This window comes from Pseudorasbora parva, chromosome 8, assembly GCF_024679245.1.
Source record: "Pseudorasbora parva isolate DD20220531a chromosome 8, ASM2467924v1, whole genome shotgun sequence".
In the NCBI taxonomy this organism is placed as follows: domain Eukaryota; kingdom Metazoa; phylum Chordata; class Actinopteri; order Cypriniformes; family Gobionidae; genus Pseudorasbora; species Pseudorasbora parva.
In genome coordinates, this window is record NC_090179.1 from 9,032,405 (window position 1) to 9,047,966 (window position 15,562).

At 37.4% G+C, this 15,562-nt stretch overlaps 1 protein-coding gene across 4 annotated transcripts in view; it reads left to right on the forward strand.

Moving 5' to 3' along the window:
* LOC137084099 (cyclin-dependent kinase-like 1) overlaps positions 1–15,562 on the forward strand; it is a 70,910-nt gene that overhangs the window by 6,225 nt on the left and 49,123 nt on the right. For 3 of the 4 annotated variants that reach the window (XM_067450049.1, XM_067450048.1, XM_067450050.1), the window contains exons 4-6: positions 6,388–6,460; positions 12,359–12,449; positions 13,355–13,555. In XM_067450049.1, coding sequence (XP_067306150.1) covers positions 6,388–6,460; positions 12,359–12,449; positions 13,355–13,555 — 365 coding nt within the window. The remainder of the gene's footprint in view (positions 1–6,387; positions 6,461–12,358; positions 12,450–13,354; positions 13,556–15,562) is intronic. The other variant, XM_067450051.1, reaches the window with a different exon arrangement.

Sequence of the window (15,562 nt, forward strand, 5' to 3'; positions counted from 1 at the left end):
GTGTAAATATATCAGGAGAAAAAATATTGATGCCGACTTCTAGTAGGGATGTAGACTCGTACATGTGAGTGTAAGAAGGATGGTACTGAACCTGTGGTATATCTGTAAGCAAGTGTCAATGCCTTGTACTTGATGCGATCAGCAAGTGATAGCCAGTATAGAGAGATGAAGTGAAGAGTGACATGAACCATTCAGGTTTAGTTGTAGACATGACAGCAGAAGTATTCTGAATCATTTGTAGAGGTTTGATTACACATGATGAAAGTGCAGCCAGAAGAGCATTGATATAATCAAGCCTGGAAATGACCAGGGCCTGGATGAGAAGTTGTGTTGCATGCTCAGTTAGGAAAGGCCTGATCTTCCCGATGTTGTAAAAACCTGCTTCAACCTACATCGTCCACTCTCATTTTGCTTTTTTTAATAAAAAATAAAAAACATTTAATTCAGTTGGATAACGGTAGCTTCATTTGTTAAATATTGTAAACGTCTGCTCTGCTCATCCAGCACGATTCACACCGTGCAGCTAATCACATGACAAGAGTACGGAGAGAAGATTGACAGGACCACGGAGGATTCATATGCAACAGAGCATTAAAAGGCATCTGATAAATGTCTTCTCTTGTAGAATGGGTGGACAGTGCCTTGCCCCACCCCAGTGCCTTTTTTTTTCAGATGTGCATGATAAACTTGGCAGTATGGAAGCATTATTGGTGCCAATATGGAACACCAAAACTGCCAAAATCTGCAATCAAAAGTTTTTCCTCTCTCTCTACCAGTGGCGCCACCAGGGGGTGGCCACCCCACTGGCCACCCCGCTGGCCATGGCGTAGGTTTGGGGGGGACGCTAGGTACTAGTCCCAATCAATATTTAGAATAAGCAAAATGACGCGTCCCGTATCAAACCAATACGGACGCGATGCACAAGATTGCGTTTTAGCGGCGCTTTGCTGCCATTTAGCGTTTTTTAAAAACATGTCGAGCTCGCGTCCACAGTTTGAACGCAAGAGGATTTCCAGATATAAGGCTGAATAAAAAAAAAGGTATCATGAGTGGGTCTGTCCAGTAACTTAAGATGAACCTAAGACAAACTGCACCCTTTGCAGAGAAGCATTTCAGTGTCTCAGACTGTCTAACTGAAAGCATGCGATGACAGACACATCCGTGAACTAAAGGTAGGCCTATTGTTTTTTTAATGGATAATATAATATTTCATACATTATCAGAGCTTGGCAGACTTATTTTTCTAGATATTAGAACGGTTAAATAATAGATTATAGCATATTAATGTTATCAATTTATCATTTAGCAGTTTGATATTTAAAAAATATTTAGATTAAAATGGGACAAATAATTACATAATAATATAGTCATAATAGTAAATTAATAAAGAGGATTAAACATTTTTGAATTTCAGAATTGTCAGTAAAGTGGTTACTGGTTCAGAATGACTGCTTAAAAAGACAGTGCACACAAAAATGAAAAATCTGTCATAATTTCCTCACCCTCAAGTTGTTCCAAACCTGTATACATTTCTTTATGTAGAATACATATGAAGACACATTCCTACCATGGAAGTCAATGTTGCCCTCAAAGCAAACATTTGGTTACAAACGTTCTTCAAAATATATTCTTTTATGTTCAACAGAACGAAGAAACTCATACAGGTTTGGAACATCATGAGGGAGTGTAAATGATGACAGAAATTTCATTTTTGGGTGAACTATCCCTTTAAAGTACACCAATACAGGCTACTAAAGAGATCTTTAGAAATAAATAAAATAATCAAAAGTAAAATACTTTAAAATGTGTTCTGTTGCAAGTTTACATACTTGATTCCATGTTTATTGTTGAGCTGCTGTCATTGTTTCATTGTCACTCTTATCACTCTTTAACTCTTTAACTAAGTTCATAAATCATTTTCAAAAACGGATTCAAAACTGATTTGGAAAAAAAAAACATACACACAAAATAACTTATTTTCAATATAAAAAGTAATTGTGGACTGGATATTTTTTGACCTTTTATCACAGTCTTGGACATGTCAAAGATTAGTAACAACACTGGCTCTGATGCATTGTTAGTTTGTGTGCAGCATCAGATTTACATTTTTTTAATCCCTCATTTATATGCAGTTATTATACTCTATACAAATGCCAGAAACTAAGCTTCTTCTTTTTTCTTCAGCACAGGCCTATCTAAAGGGTTAATGGTGCCACCTGGTTATCAACTGTAAAAATTACACATTTTACCTCTTCCCAACTGGGAAAACCACCAACAATCAAGAATGCATGAATATATGGTGTCATGGCTTTCCAATAATTTTTGTTGTGGCTATAATGGAAGTCAATGGGGCAAAAACAGCCACGAACAGTAAATGAGGGAGAAAAAAATCTGATGCTGCACAAAAACTAACAATGCATCAAAGCTAAAGTTGTTACAAATCTTTGACATGCCCAAGACTTTTATATATGTATTTTATATTTAAAATAAGTCATTTTGTGTGTAAAGAAGTTAACGTTAGAAGACGAAGACTACTGGTAAGTAAATAAGTCAAAAAATATTTTTTAGTAAAAGACGACGCAGAATTATGTGTCGTGACGTGCTACAGGCCGGTTTACTACACTAGTAGAATACAATTCTGAAATTATGGTTTCTAGTTTTGGTGTGCCACCCCAAGATTTTAAGTGGCCCCATCTGGCCACCCCTATGAAAAATTTCTGGAGGCGCCACTGCTCTCTACCCTTGATGGTGGGGTAACAGTACTACTGGCAAGCCGCCTCTACCCTGCATGCGATAGCCACCCTGCAAGTCTATAGCCCCTTTCACACTGCACGTCGGACCCGCAATATTCCCGGAACATTGCCGGGTCGCCTTTTGTGTGAAAGCAACCACATCCCAGGATTGATTACCGAATTCGACCCGGGTCGGGGACCTAGTAATATTGCGGTATTCGACCCGGGACGAGCGTTGTGTGAACAAAAGCCGAAACTAATGCCGCAACATGTACATAGTTATCGTGCGACTCCTAGAGCTTGTTTTTTCAATAATACAACCCTGCAGTGCCAGAAGAGCTAGTCGGTGTTTTAAACGCAGAGAGTGTTCGTATACAAAAGAAACTAAAATTAAACAAGCAGGAAACTGGACACAAGTCGAGACCACGGAGCTCCTTACTATCCGCGCTGAAGCTGAGATCGCTCGCCATTATACGACACATCAGGATGTCACGTGTCAACTCGACCCGGGTCCGTTAAGCGTTGTGTGTGAAAGTGCACATATTACGGCATTTCGCTGGCAGTGTGAATGGACCAAATCTAGCGGCCCGGGAACAAATGCCGGGTCGCATTATCCGTGTATTTGCCGGAATCGCAGTGTGAAAGGGGCTAATGAAAGGGCAAAGCACTCACTTTGCATGAGTGTAGTCCCGAGCCAGGGTTGTTGCAGGAACTGCTCATGGAGACTGACCGTGATTAAAGTCACAGTGAAGGCACCTGGCCAGATTATCTCACCCCTGGGTGGCCAGAAGCGCAAGAGCTTGCCCTGAAGTGCTACCATAAACACCACCCCTGAGAAAGACAACCCGGAGATGGATGGAGCTGCTCTTCCCCTGAGGAGGGCTGGGCAGAGATTTTTTTGTTACAATCAAAAAGTCTAAATTCTGCTCCGCCACTGGTGTCACAGCCAGCAGTACCCAAATTCTCATCCAAGTCGGGTCCCTGGTACATCTGTGGTTTCTGCTTGCATAGTTCCTGGGGGACCTCACCCGGACAGTACTCCTGACTGTATTGGCTTCCATTAAGAGTGTAGGGGACCAGCAAGCTTTTTTTGGTCAACGACTCGTGCCTAGAATTCGGCCCGGCTAACTCTTACATTATCCTGGGACCCTGTGTAAGCTATTGCAACAAAATTACCCCATTGTAAAAAATACATTGAGATAATTTTAATAGTAATTGATCAATTGATCAATAATTGTTCAAATCAAAACGATGCCCAACCCTAAGGAACATGCTGGCCACATGAATTTTTAGTAAAAAATAACAATGAATAATAACATGTTCTATTGTCATATTAAGCATCTTATCTTTTTTTACTGTGGTATCGATTTAGTATCGATATATCGATATTTTAGTCTGGTATTGTATCGAAGTCATAATTTTGGTATCGTGACAACACTAGTGTCCCCGACTAAGGATTTACATAGTCAAAATTGTCAAGTCTTGCCTATAGTCGACTGATAGCCACAATGTACAGAACATCACACAAAGATATAGGAGAAAATGTATAAACACATTTTGGATCAATAAACCTACAAAATAACTGCAGAAAGGCCACATTGCAGACAGGATTTGCATTTCATATGTCTGCAAATGTAATTAAATTGACTAAATTGCCTGAGTGCAACATTGATGCACCCAAACAATTTACAGAATTAGAACAGAATATACCGTTTCTAATAGGTAACTGCAGGGTAACATATTCAAAACACAAGTCACAAATACTTCAGTTAGATAATCTTAAATGATCAATAAATAAAATTAAAATAAAGAAATTATTCAAATAACAAAAGTACAGCCAGAATTGTCAAATGCTAAACTGGAATGGCAGTCTTTTTAGCTAAACATGTCCACAGAATCCAAAAATCACATTAGAATCGGCTGACATTTTTTTAAATCACTTGTAGCTACCCTACCCTTAATACAGTACTTCACTCTGCCAGTGTCCATTTGAGTCTCAAATTGTATGTGAGGAAAACCAGGTAATGTGAAATTAGACATTAGCCCATTTCACACAGCAATCCCTGGAAATTACCAGAATGACTTTACTGGTAAAAACACAAATATGCTATTCACACAAGCAACAGCCTTCTGGCTTTTTACCGATATGAGACACATCAGCACTGGCCCCCTTTTTAAAAATACGAGACAGGCATAATAGTAAACAACTACAAAAGTGCAACGCTGATGAATGGAAAAGAAGGCAGGGTCTTGAGCACAACATGTTGAAAAACCTTAGAGACATTTTTAAATAGAAAAACTATTAAAAAGCTTACTGTAAACAGCACAGGGTAATCACATAATATCCATAAGAACTTATGATTGGTCCAAAGCTGACTTTGTACGTGCTCATAATCTTAATTATGTGTTCACACAGCTCACAGTAAATCAGTAATTTACTGGTAATGTTACAACTTCCCTTATTGGGTAAATTGCTGGAAATGATTTACCAGTATTTTTGAAAAAGACCTGTTTGCACATGATCATTTAGATAATTTACCAGTAAAGACTGTGAAAGGTGTGCTATTGAGCATCATAAATGTGCTCCACATGGCTCCGGGGGGTTAATAAATGTCTTTGCCTTTGTGATGCATTTGTGTTAGAAAAATATCCATATTTAAAACTTTACAAACTGTAATCTCTAACATCCGCTAACTATCGTACATGCGTTCACAAAACTTAATGTGTTCACTCAGAAGAGAACCAGCATATTCTCACCGAAGTGTCCATCTCTTGTGAACGCTTACAACAGTTAGTAGTGTTACAATATGCTATATGGTCAGCAGGATGTGACAGACCAAGGCAAGCATGTGAAGTACGGTTGTGAGTTTGTTTATTATTAGAAATAAGAGCAAATGATAGAGTGATCCAGTTATATAACAAGCAGAAGTTTTTCTTACACAAACACATCACAAAGGAAAAGGCCTTTATTGATGCCCCAGAGCACTTTTATGGACATCAAAATAGAAACAGCCATTCGCTGCCCTTATAAAGCCAGGACATTTTTTTTTAAAATATAACTCTGATTTTATCCATCTGAAAGAATAGTGTTAAATACACCTAGAATGCTTGAGGGGGAGAAAATTATGGGCTAATTTTCATTTTTAGGTGAACTATCCCTTTATGATGAAGAGGCACTCTGCTGTTTTCAACTTAGATACAGTCTCACAAAAAAGTTACAAAAGTTGTCAGAGGGACGGTACCCTTCAAAAAGGTTCTACTATGTACCATTTAGGTACTAATATGTACACTTTTGAAACCAATATGCACCTTTAAGGGACTGATATGCACGCTTTATGTACAAAGGTGTACCTTTTGAAAAGATACTGCCTCAATAACAGCTTTTGTACCTTTTTTTGAGAGTGTAGGTAGCTAATGTGCTCACTCACAATGCTGCTTTTTATATAACACATTTCCCGTTATATATTTTGATACCGCTTTGTTTGTTGGTCTGTTGGGTCGGATCAACCCAGAGTTTCTTTTCAATCAGGCTGAGACAAACCTTGGTTCCAATACAAACGAGCCAGGTGTGAAAACTCGCCTAACAGTCGATTTATGTCTTGGCCAGCAGCCTTAGTCTTGAGATTAACATTTTTCCTTTTTTTTTTCTCTTTAGGGTTCCTGAGGCACAACTTAAGAGTATTGTGTGGCAAACTCTACAAGCTGTGAACTTCTGTCACAAACACAATGTTAGTATGTCCAGCCTTTTTTTCAGCCTACCGATGTGTGTTAGTTATAACTGCTAAAGACAACTATGAAAAGCTACATTATTAACCCCTTGCATGTCAACCCCCATGTTGCTAGTGGGGCATTTTGACATACCCCAAATAAAAGGGCTGCTTGAAGTCTTTCTGCAGTAGACACAGAAGTAACAAGTAATATCTAGAAAGCCAATGCTTAAGAGTTTACAATTCAAGACTCAGAATTACTCAGACTGTTATTAATATGGAGATATATAGGCTCAAACATGAAAAAAAAAATATATATATTAATAATATATTTTAAAATGTATAACAATATTATGTGAATGTAGTATAACAACTTATAAACACAATAAGTATGGGTGCCAGTTCTCCTCTGGCCTATTAACAGTGTATGATTAATGGCAACCTTACAGGTCAGAAATCATTTTAGATCAGGATATTCGAAAGATCGAGGCATCACACAAGAGACGGGTTTATTTAGGATGTCGTGTCGAGTAAACAATCATTAAATAGGAGGAATATTCAAAGAATCGTCATCACGCCAGAGACGGTTTGTCTGATATTGAAAGTTGTAACTCGTTGTTGGTTAGTCTTTGTTTTATGTTTTGAGAGTAAAATAACCTGTTGTAAACCACAGCTCACTTCAGCAGACATGCGACCGTGCTCATTTTAAGGTGCACGAGCACCAGACGCGTTCTCTGTGAGACGTTCTAACCATAAATATATATGGTTCTAATAACATGCTGGTCTAACAGATCAGTAACTGACAGACACGCATAATCATTTCTGTGTTCTTGTTCCTCTTCATCTGGCAGTAAAACGCCTCGCTCGAATAGCTTAGATATAATATAGATATAGAGTCTTGCCACTCTCCATTGACAAGGGTTTATTTCCGTGAAGGCGGGCACCCTGTTGAGGTTTAAAACTATTGGATCTGCCCTGAGCCACTCTGTATCTGCCATAACCAATCGCTAACGTTTGGTCGTGACGTATGTCATGCGCCCTTCGCCTGTTTCACTCATGGAAATCCGAAAAAGAAAAGAAAAATGTGCACATGTGCATGCCACCTCAGTAATAAAACTATAGGATAAAACCTAAAACTCGTGCATTCGGATTGTGATTTATTCAAGCCAAGGTGGACAGGAGAGCTTTGTGATCGGGAACGCAGCGCTCATGTGTTCCGTAACATCATTGTATGTGCTGTAAATAAGATGTCATATGCTTGGTATGATAATAAATGCTGCTATAAATAACGGACCAAATCAAATGTTTAAGTGCTTTTATTTTAATTTGTTTGAGCGGTGATTAAATATATTGCTTTTCTAAATACTTGCCAGCATTTTAAGGAAATACAAGTCTAGAAATGCATCCTAATAACAGCAAAACAACCGTATGGTGTTCTGCAGTGGTCAAAAATGATTACAAACAGTGAATTTTGAAGTGATATATTGTTGAAAACTTAGAGATGTGGATTCGGACAGCTATTACATCAACACGACCTTGCGTTTGTCAAAAGCAGTCGGTAACTCAGCCGGGGATTTTTACGCAGGTGGTGAGAGACGGACGGCAATAAAATAACTGACCAGTCCCTGTAACTTAAATGATGGCAATACCTTCCGACCCCGCGAGAAACAGTTACCGTCCGAATAGCTTCAGCCAACTCCTTCATCACTAACGAAGCGATCTGGAAAATCAAACTTTTCCCGAATTGACCCTATTGGAGGGCCACAACATCATGGCCACCAACAAACCCCAGCAAAGACTGTTATTGCTCCGGCTTTAACTTCTGGATATTCGGCAGCGGTGCGACAATGCAATGAATGGTTTAGTTTGCATCTTTCTCCGCCGCCATTACTGAAATACATCTCAAACTAGCGCACGACATCAACATCATCGTTCTCAGCCACTCCCTCTGTTCGGTGATTGGACCGGTAAAAATTTGTTCGGAGAAAACCTAAGACTACACAGAAGTTCCAGACGTAGTACTGAAGGAAAATGAAAATTGAGCGGAAGTACGTAGGAGGGCAGAGCCAGGCTATTGATCGGCTCGATTACATTTTCAATTCCAGATTGAATTTTGCTACATTAATTGTGGAACATTTAATGAAAATGCAATCTTAACTGTGAGTGTAAATGTTATTAAGAAAAATAACATTTAAATTATCATTTTGCTAAAATTTTTGCTTGAACATGTTAAACACATTTAATCATTTCTGTAATACACTTTCTTTTTAATTTTTATGGTTTTATAATGTTTCCTTGGGTGTACTTATATTGTTAGTATGGTTTTTACATCCCAAAAAATGCTGTGATTGGCTGACATCTTTACATTTGAAATGAGATTACGTACGGATGGGGGCGTGGTTTAGTCAGGCACTGGAGCAGCTGCCAGTCGAGACGAGAGAGACAGAGAGAAACATATGGAGCCAGAATAGCGTCAATAATAATACATTTACAAAACAAAATTCATAAATGCACAGCACAATTCACATTTATAAAAATCGGATTCGTAAATTCAAAACACAATTCATAAATGCACAAGTAAAAGCATAAATATTTCCAAATGCATCTTACCTAAATAAATTAAAAATCTTTACACAAATATGTATATATCAAGTTCTTGAATACATAAGCCATATGTCGTTGTAATCGTGCGTTTTATTATCTTTGTTTTCACGTGTTGGCAATGTTTACAACAGAGAGATGAGAATGAGGAAGTGTACTGAACAGCGTGACCAGATGGAGCAGATGATTGACAGCTGTACAGCGAATGAGAGAGCTATAAGATCATAAGTGACGTGCAGCAGGAAGAATCAGACTCAGAGATCACTCTGAATGTCGTTTAGCTCTTCAAATCAGCATAATTCAGTGATAAATTAATAGAAATGTTACGCTATTGATTCTTTTTGACATTTAATTCAAAATAATGTCCATTAAAAATCAATTACTTTGCACTCCTTACATAAATTAAGAAATGAAGGTCTCTGCAACCCAGTTTTATCATAAATAGTGGTCAAATAATGAAGCTGGAGGCTTTAATCTTTTATAAATACCAAGTTTTTCCAGATGAAGTAAGTGTGTGATGTTTTATGCAGTGAATGTTGACAACAGTATTCTGGGGCCGTCTGTGATCCTTGACTACTAAGAGGTTAAAGAACCACAGAACCGGAAGTGAGGACGGGGCTTAAACAGTCATAGTTGCGCTACCCATATACGTACATGTTCTTTTGTTAAATATAAGCTGTTTTCAGATGGATTTTTACCAGTTCAATATCTAGTCAAGTCACCTTTATTTATATAGTGCTTTTTGCAATGCTGATTGTTTCAAAGCAGCTTTACAGTGTTAACGGGAAAATAATTTTGAAAAAGAAAAACAGATTTGATTTAGCTGTACAGAGACTAACAAAGACTAAGATTAGCATAGACGCCATTGGGGACACTCAAATTATGATCCAAGTTATTCAACTAAATATACAAATAAAATTAATTAATTTGGTCTTATTTAATTCTATTAACTATAATACTGATCTGCCAACATTGTCGCTATATGATAAATTAATATAAGCTGATAACATCACTGTTTTCTCCAGAACGGCTGTACAGCCAAATAACATTTTGTTGCAATATTGTCCTGTTTAACACTGTGAAGCTGCTTTGAAACAATTGTCATTGTAAAAGTGTGTATAAATAAAGTTGATTGATTGATTGATTCTTTTTATAATGTAACAAGTACATCAGGTGTTTTCAACACATGCCCCATATAGTTTGAAATTTGTCTCAGGATGACATTAGTTGATCCAGTCACTAAATGATGATTATGTTAATAATGTTAATCAAAACATCACCAACACCTGAACAGAATTTCGCTGTGCTTTCTTGGCCAAAATGTGGTTTCTAAACACACAGTTAAAGCAGCCAGAAAAGAAAAAACTAATGTTAAAAAGCCAAGGGTCAAGAGCCCAACTAAAGCAAACACTGATCATTAAAAATGGTGACTCTTTCCTTCAGTAATTCTGCTTGTTATCATCAGATGTCATTGCTAATGGGCAATCATCACTTAATTATTCTCCTAATTATCTCATTATTTTAACACTTCTTCAGAGTTACTTGTGGAGCCAAATAAACTCTTAATATAAAGCTGCAGTCCGTAGTTTTTCCTCTTTGTCGCAATCTCTGTTCGAAAACTGCAATTGCAGTTATTCACAGAATTATAGGCGCCCTCCAGTGGACGAAAAGTTGCATAGTGCACCTTTAAGAGTCTTAATTTAACACTGGAGTTTTTGCTGTGTAGTTAATGCACCCTAAAAATCATTTAACTGATTTGAATAATATAAATTGTTAATGTTCTATGTGTATGCCATAGTAAAAATATGTGTTTTTAGTCTAGATTTAAACTGACGGAGTGTGTCTGCTTCCCAAACAATGCTAGGAAGACTGTTCCAGAGTTTAGGTGCTAAATAAGGTTGTTAACTTTAATATCAAATTTACGCTTGTATTCAATGCAATTAAAAATGTTAAACATTGCAAATCATTGATCAAGTCCAATATGCATTTAGGCCAATGTGACATTTGACAACAGAAGTATGATGGAGAATACAGTGAGTTCTGTCATAATAAAATAAACTTTTAAAAAATATATATATATTAAAAACATTTAATTAGTTTTCAGGGATGAAAAGACAGAGATCTTTATGCAGAAATGCCATGATATGGGCTTAAGAGTCAACAGTTTTTGTGTTTTAATATGATTATTTGTTGTTTGCATATTTTTATTATAAGCCATTTAAATAAGTTATTATTTTATAATAAATAAATAAAAATATCCTATTTGTTTTCATACAGAGAAACATGTTTAACTTGTTCAAGGCTTTGTATTAAATGTATTAAATTTGTATTAAATTTCAAAGAAATACAAAAAATTACAAAAAATTATGTTCATATTTGACATGAAATACGTCACAATTTTTAACAACATGGCCATTAAGGATATAATACAATCAAATATACAGTCAAATTGGTTCAAATTTCAAATTTTATTAATATATATTTTTAAATAATAAAAAATATAAATAAATAGTTGTAGTATTGATGAAGTAAAAATATACACTGTTTCCATGTGTCCATTAACATTAAATCTTCTCATTCTCTGTCTTTAAGTATTGTTTGTAACAACATGAATGTGAAGGAAAAATACTATCACATACATGTACAAAGCCTATATCTTTAATATATAAACTACTGTGTGTATCCATTCATTGACATCAATGTTTTAAAATTTTGCTCATTGTACATCATGATATCTTATGCATATTATATGAACCGAAAAGTGACTGTTTAAATGTATTGTTGTTACATTGTAGAATAATCAGATCAAAAATCCATGTGAAAACAGCTTATATTTAACAAACAAAATTAAGTATTTGACAATTAAATGTTTATTGGATATTTAGATTTGTTTTAATGATATAGATGCGCATTAGCTGAATGTTGACGGTAAATGAGAAAGTATTATAGCTTATTGTTTGCCTTTCCGCTGCTAATAATATAAAAGCAAAAACTACACTTTTTTGCAAACTGTTTACTTAGTATGTTTAACAGGTCTAAATAATAATGTATTAGACTGTTTAACTGTAAACCAATGAAGACAGAGTAGAATGTGAGCACTGTGTGATCAGGCTCTGCCAGGCACTGGCGTTTTCATTGCAATCCATCAAAATACGTCTGGCACGCTGTCAAAAAAGTGCTTCTACATCGGCCAATCAGAAAATGTATCGGGCAATGCTGATATTTAAACAAATGCCAAATAGCAGATATGTCAGCCATTGTAGTGGGTGTTGTGTGTCTGTATCTCTGACAGTATCCCTCTTTGTGTGTGTATGCCAGTGTATCCACCGGGATGTAAAACCGGAGAACATTCTTCTGACCAAGACAGGTGTGATCAAACTATGTGATTTTGGCTTTGCCCGCATCCTCAGTAAGTATCTTTGACCAGCTCACTCACTCTCTAGCCATTTATGTGCATTTAGCATCTTCACTTCATTAATTACTTATTTATACATCCTACCTATATCAGCTGTCGTGTGTCCTGAGCTCACTTTCAGAGCAGCGTGAAGCTTTACAGATGCAGTCAGACAGTCAGGGTCAGCTTACATCATCCTTGGGTTTCAGTGTATTGTTACTGTAGGCTAACACAAGGTCTATCCATCAGCATGTTGTAATCCTTTCTGTATGATGTACATGTTATTCTGTAAATGTGTAGCTACTATACCATGTTTTGGGGACAAATATATACCTAGAAGTAAGCTAAACATGACAAATGCTCCCGTAACCTCGTTTGGGGATGCCCTCATTTGTAAAAACAGTATAAAAGTAAAATAAATTAATTGTGTGTGTGTGTGTGTGTGTGTGTGTGTGTGTGTGTGTGTGTGTGTGTGTGTGTGTGTGTGTGTGTGTGTGTGTGTGTGTGTGTGTGTGTGTGTGTGTGTGTGTGTGTGTGTGTGTGTGTGTGTGTGTGTGTGTATGAGGACACCAATGTGTATAACATTTGTAAACATGGGTATGATCCAGGTATTACAGGAGAGGGTGAAATATGAGGATATTGGGCATGTCCTCACTTTTCAAAATGCTTATAAATCAAACAGGATGAGGTTTTTTGTTTTTTTTGAGAAAGTAAAAATGCTGAATGTTTCCTGTGATGGGTAGGTTTAGGGGCAGGGGCAGTGTAAGGGGATAGAAAATACACTTTGTACAGTATAAAAACCATTACGCCTATGGAATGTCCCCACATTTCACAAAAACAAACGTGTGTGTGTGTGTGTGTGTGTGTGTGCGTGCGTGCGTGCGTGCGTGCGTACGTGCGTGCGTGTGTGTGTCAAACAGCTGGTCCAGGTGATGATTACACTGATTATGTGGCAACACGATGGTACCGGGCCCCAGAACTCTTGGTTGGAGACACTCAGTACGGTCCCCCAGTGGATGTCTGGGCCCTTGGTTGTGTCTTTGCTGAGCTGCTGTCTGGAAATCCTCTTTGGCCAGGACGTTCTGACGTGGATCAGTTGCACCTCATTCGACAAACGCTGGGTACTAAAATAGAAAGAATGAGAATGAGAAGTGAATGTTTGTGCACTGGAAGTTATACATAAAAGAGTGCAAATTTATGAAACGACTTACAAAATTCTAATATAAAATTTTTAAATTGAGTGAATTTGAAATAAACTCTAATAAACACATTTAAAAAAATATGTTTTACTGTGAAATTAACAACAAAAACATCTGCACTAGATCTAGATCAGTAATCAATAAAGCACCATCAAGAAAAGATCAGATATCCTTGCTTTTATTAGAGCACACAATATACGCAGCCACTAGTGGTGGAAGTTTTGATTCTTTCAAGAAACTCAGGGCAATCAGTGCTATCAATGCTTTATCAAGGAGCAGCCTAAAGCTAAAATAACTTTCTTTAGTGAGGGAAGGCCCATGGTGCTTCCTAAAAGCAGTGGCCAAGGGGGCTCAAAAGCCTGACAACTCAGCACCACTGTGTGGTGAAGCTCTGCGGACAGAGGCCTCAACATGACAACTCTCTAAAGCTAGAGGAGGCAACATCCTAAGCAAAAACACCACTCATAGCGAGAGGGCATAACATGCTCCATAGAAAGCACTGCAGAAACTATAAAGGCTCACTTGAGAGCTTACTACTTAGTAAACAATCTGGCATCAACACATTCACAACCAGCTTTCTTCTGAAAGCAGTGGTCATGAAGGCTCACAAAGAGCCCAAACTCAGCACTACTGCCTGCCAAGCTCTGGGGACGGAGTTTTTCGCAAAGCATAACTCGCTATTTAGGTGGAACTCTAGAAGACCTGAAATAGTGACTCTTTATAAAGAGGAGGCCCAACAACACTCTGCTACTGTAAAGGCAGTAAAGGCGGCTCAGGAGAGCCTAACAACTCCTAGCTACTGCCTAGCTCAGCTCTGAGGAAACAGACTTCAGCATGATGACTCTCATGCAAGAGACAGTCTAATGACGTCATACGTTCAGAACAGCTTACCAAGGAGGCTTCTCAAAACCTAACAACTCGAAATCGAAGCTCTAGGGAGCGGAAGCCTCCAAATAATAATAATAATTATTATTATTATTCTGCCCTCGCAGTATGACGTCTGCTTTGTACGGCTAGACAGATAGTTAACAGCAATGAAGAAGAGAATCTCCAGAAGTCTTGTTGAGGATTGTTGTTTTATCTTACAATCTCTTTTCTTCCTCAGTTTTATTTCTCAAGTTTTTCTCAGTCTTGTAAGACTGAAAGAATAAAAGGAAAATAAACATTACAAAAGTGTAACATCTGTTGTGTCTTTTATACAATAAAGTTAACCAGTAACTCAAACAAGATTACACAGTATTTTCTATATCAAACTTCTACACAATAAACTACAGATGTACTTAATGTATAGACATTAAACAAACATCCGCAGTATCACCAAATCACTGATATACTCATTATCCATATGAATAAACAGAAGTAAGCTAACCCACTAAATAATATGAGACGTAGCGCCGAGGCCCCTTAGTGGCCAGATACAATATTGCATCAGCAAAAACTACAGCCATCAACAGAAGCGCAACACGAGAAAACTGAAACATTCACGAACGTAATAAAATGTGTTACTGAAAGTAAACATGTACATCACATAGTAAATTACAAAGCTGATGCATAATAACTTACAGACAAAGATCTGACCAAGGTCTGCTATGAAGCAGACTCGTGAACGATTTCAGCGCTGTTGCTCGAACAGGTCCGTCACTAAAATGGGTCCGACTAGGAACTATGACATCACGCCGCAGGCGGAACACTCCTTGCCTGGTATATTACAATACCACTATTTACATCTTAATTACTCAAAGATTTATTAATCAAACTTAGTCCTTAGACATAAGAAAAACAAGCTCTGAGATGGATCTGATGTAGGTTTTTGTTGTTCCTTGCCTCACAACTTTTACTTCAACCTTGCGGACTTGGTTGTCTTTGCTAGGTAATGTCTTTACCACAAGTCCTATCGGCCAGTCGTTCCGTTTAGCCTGACTGTCTTTC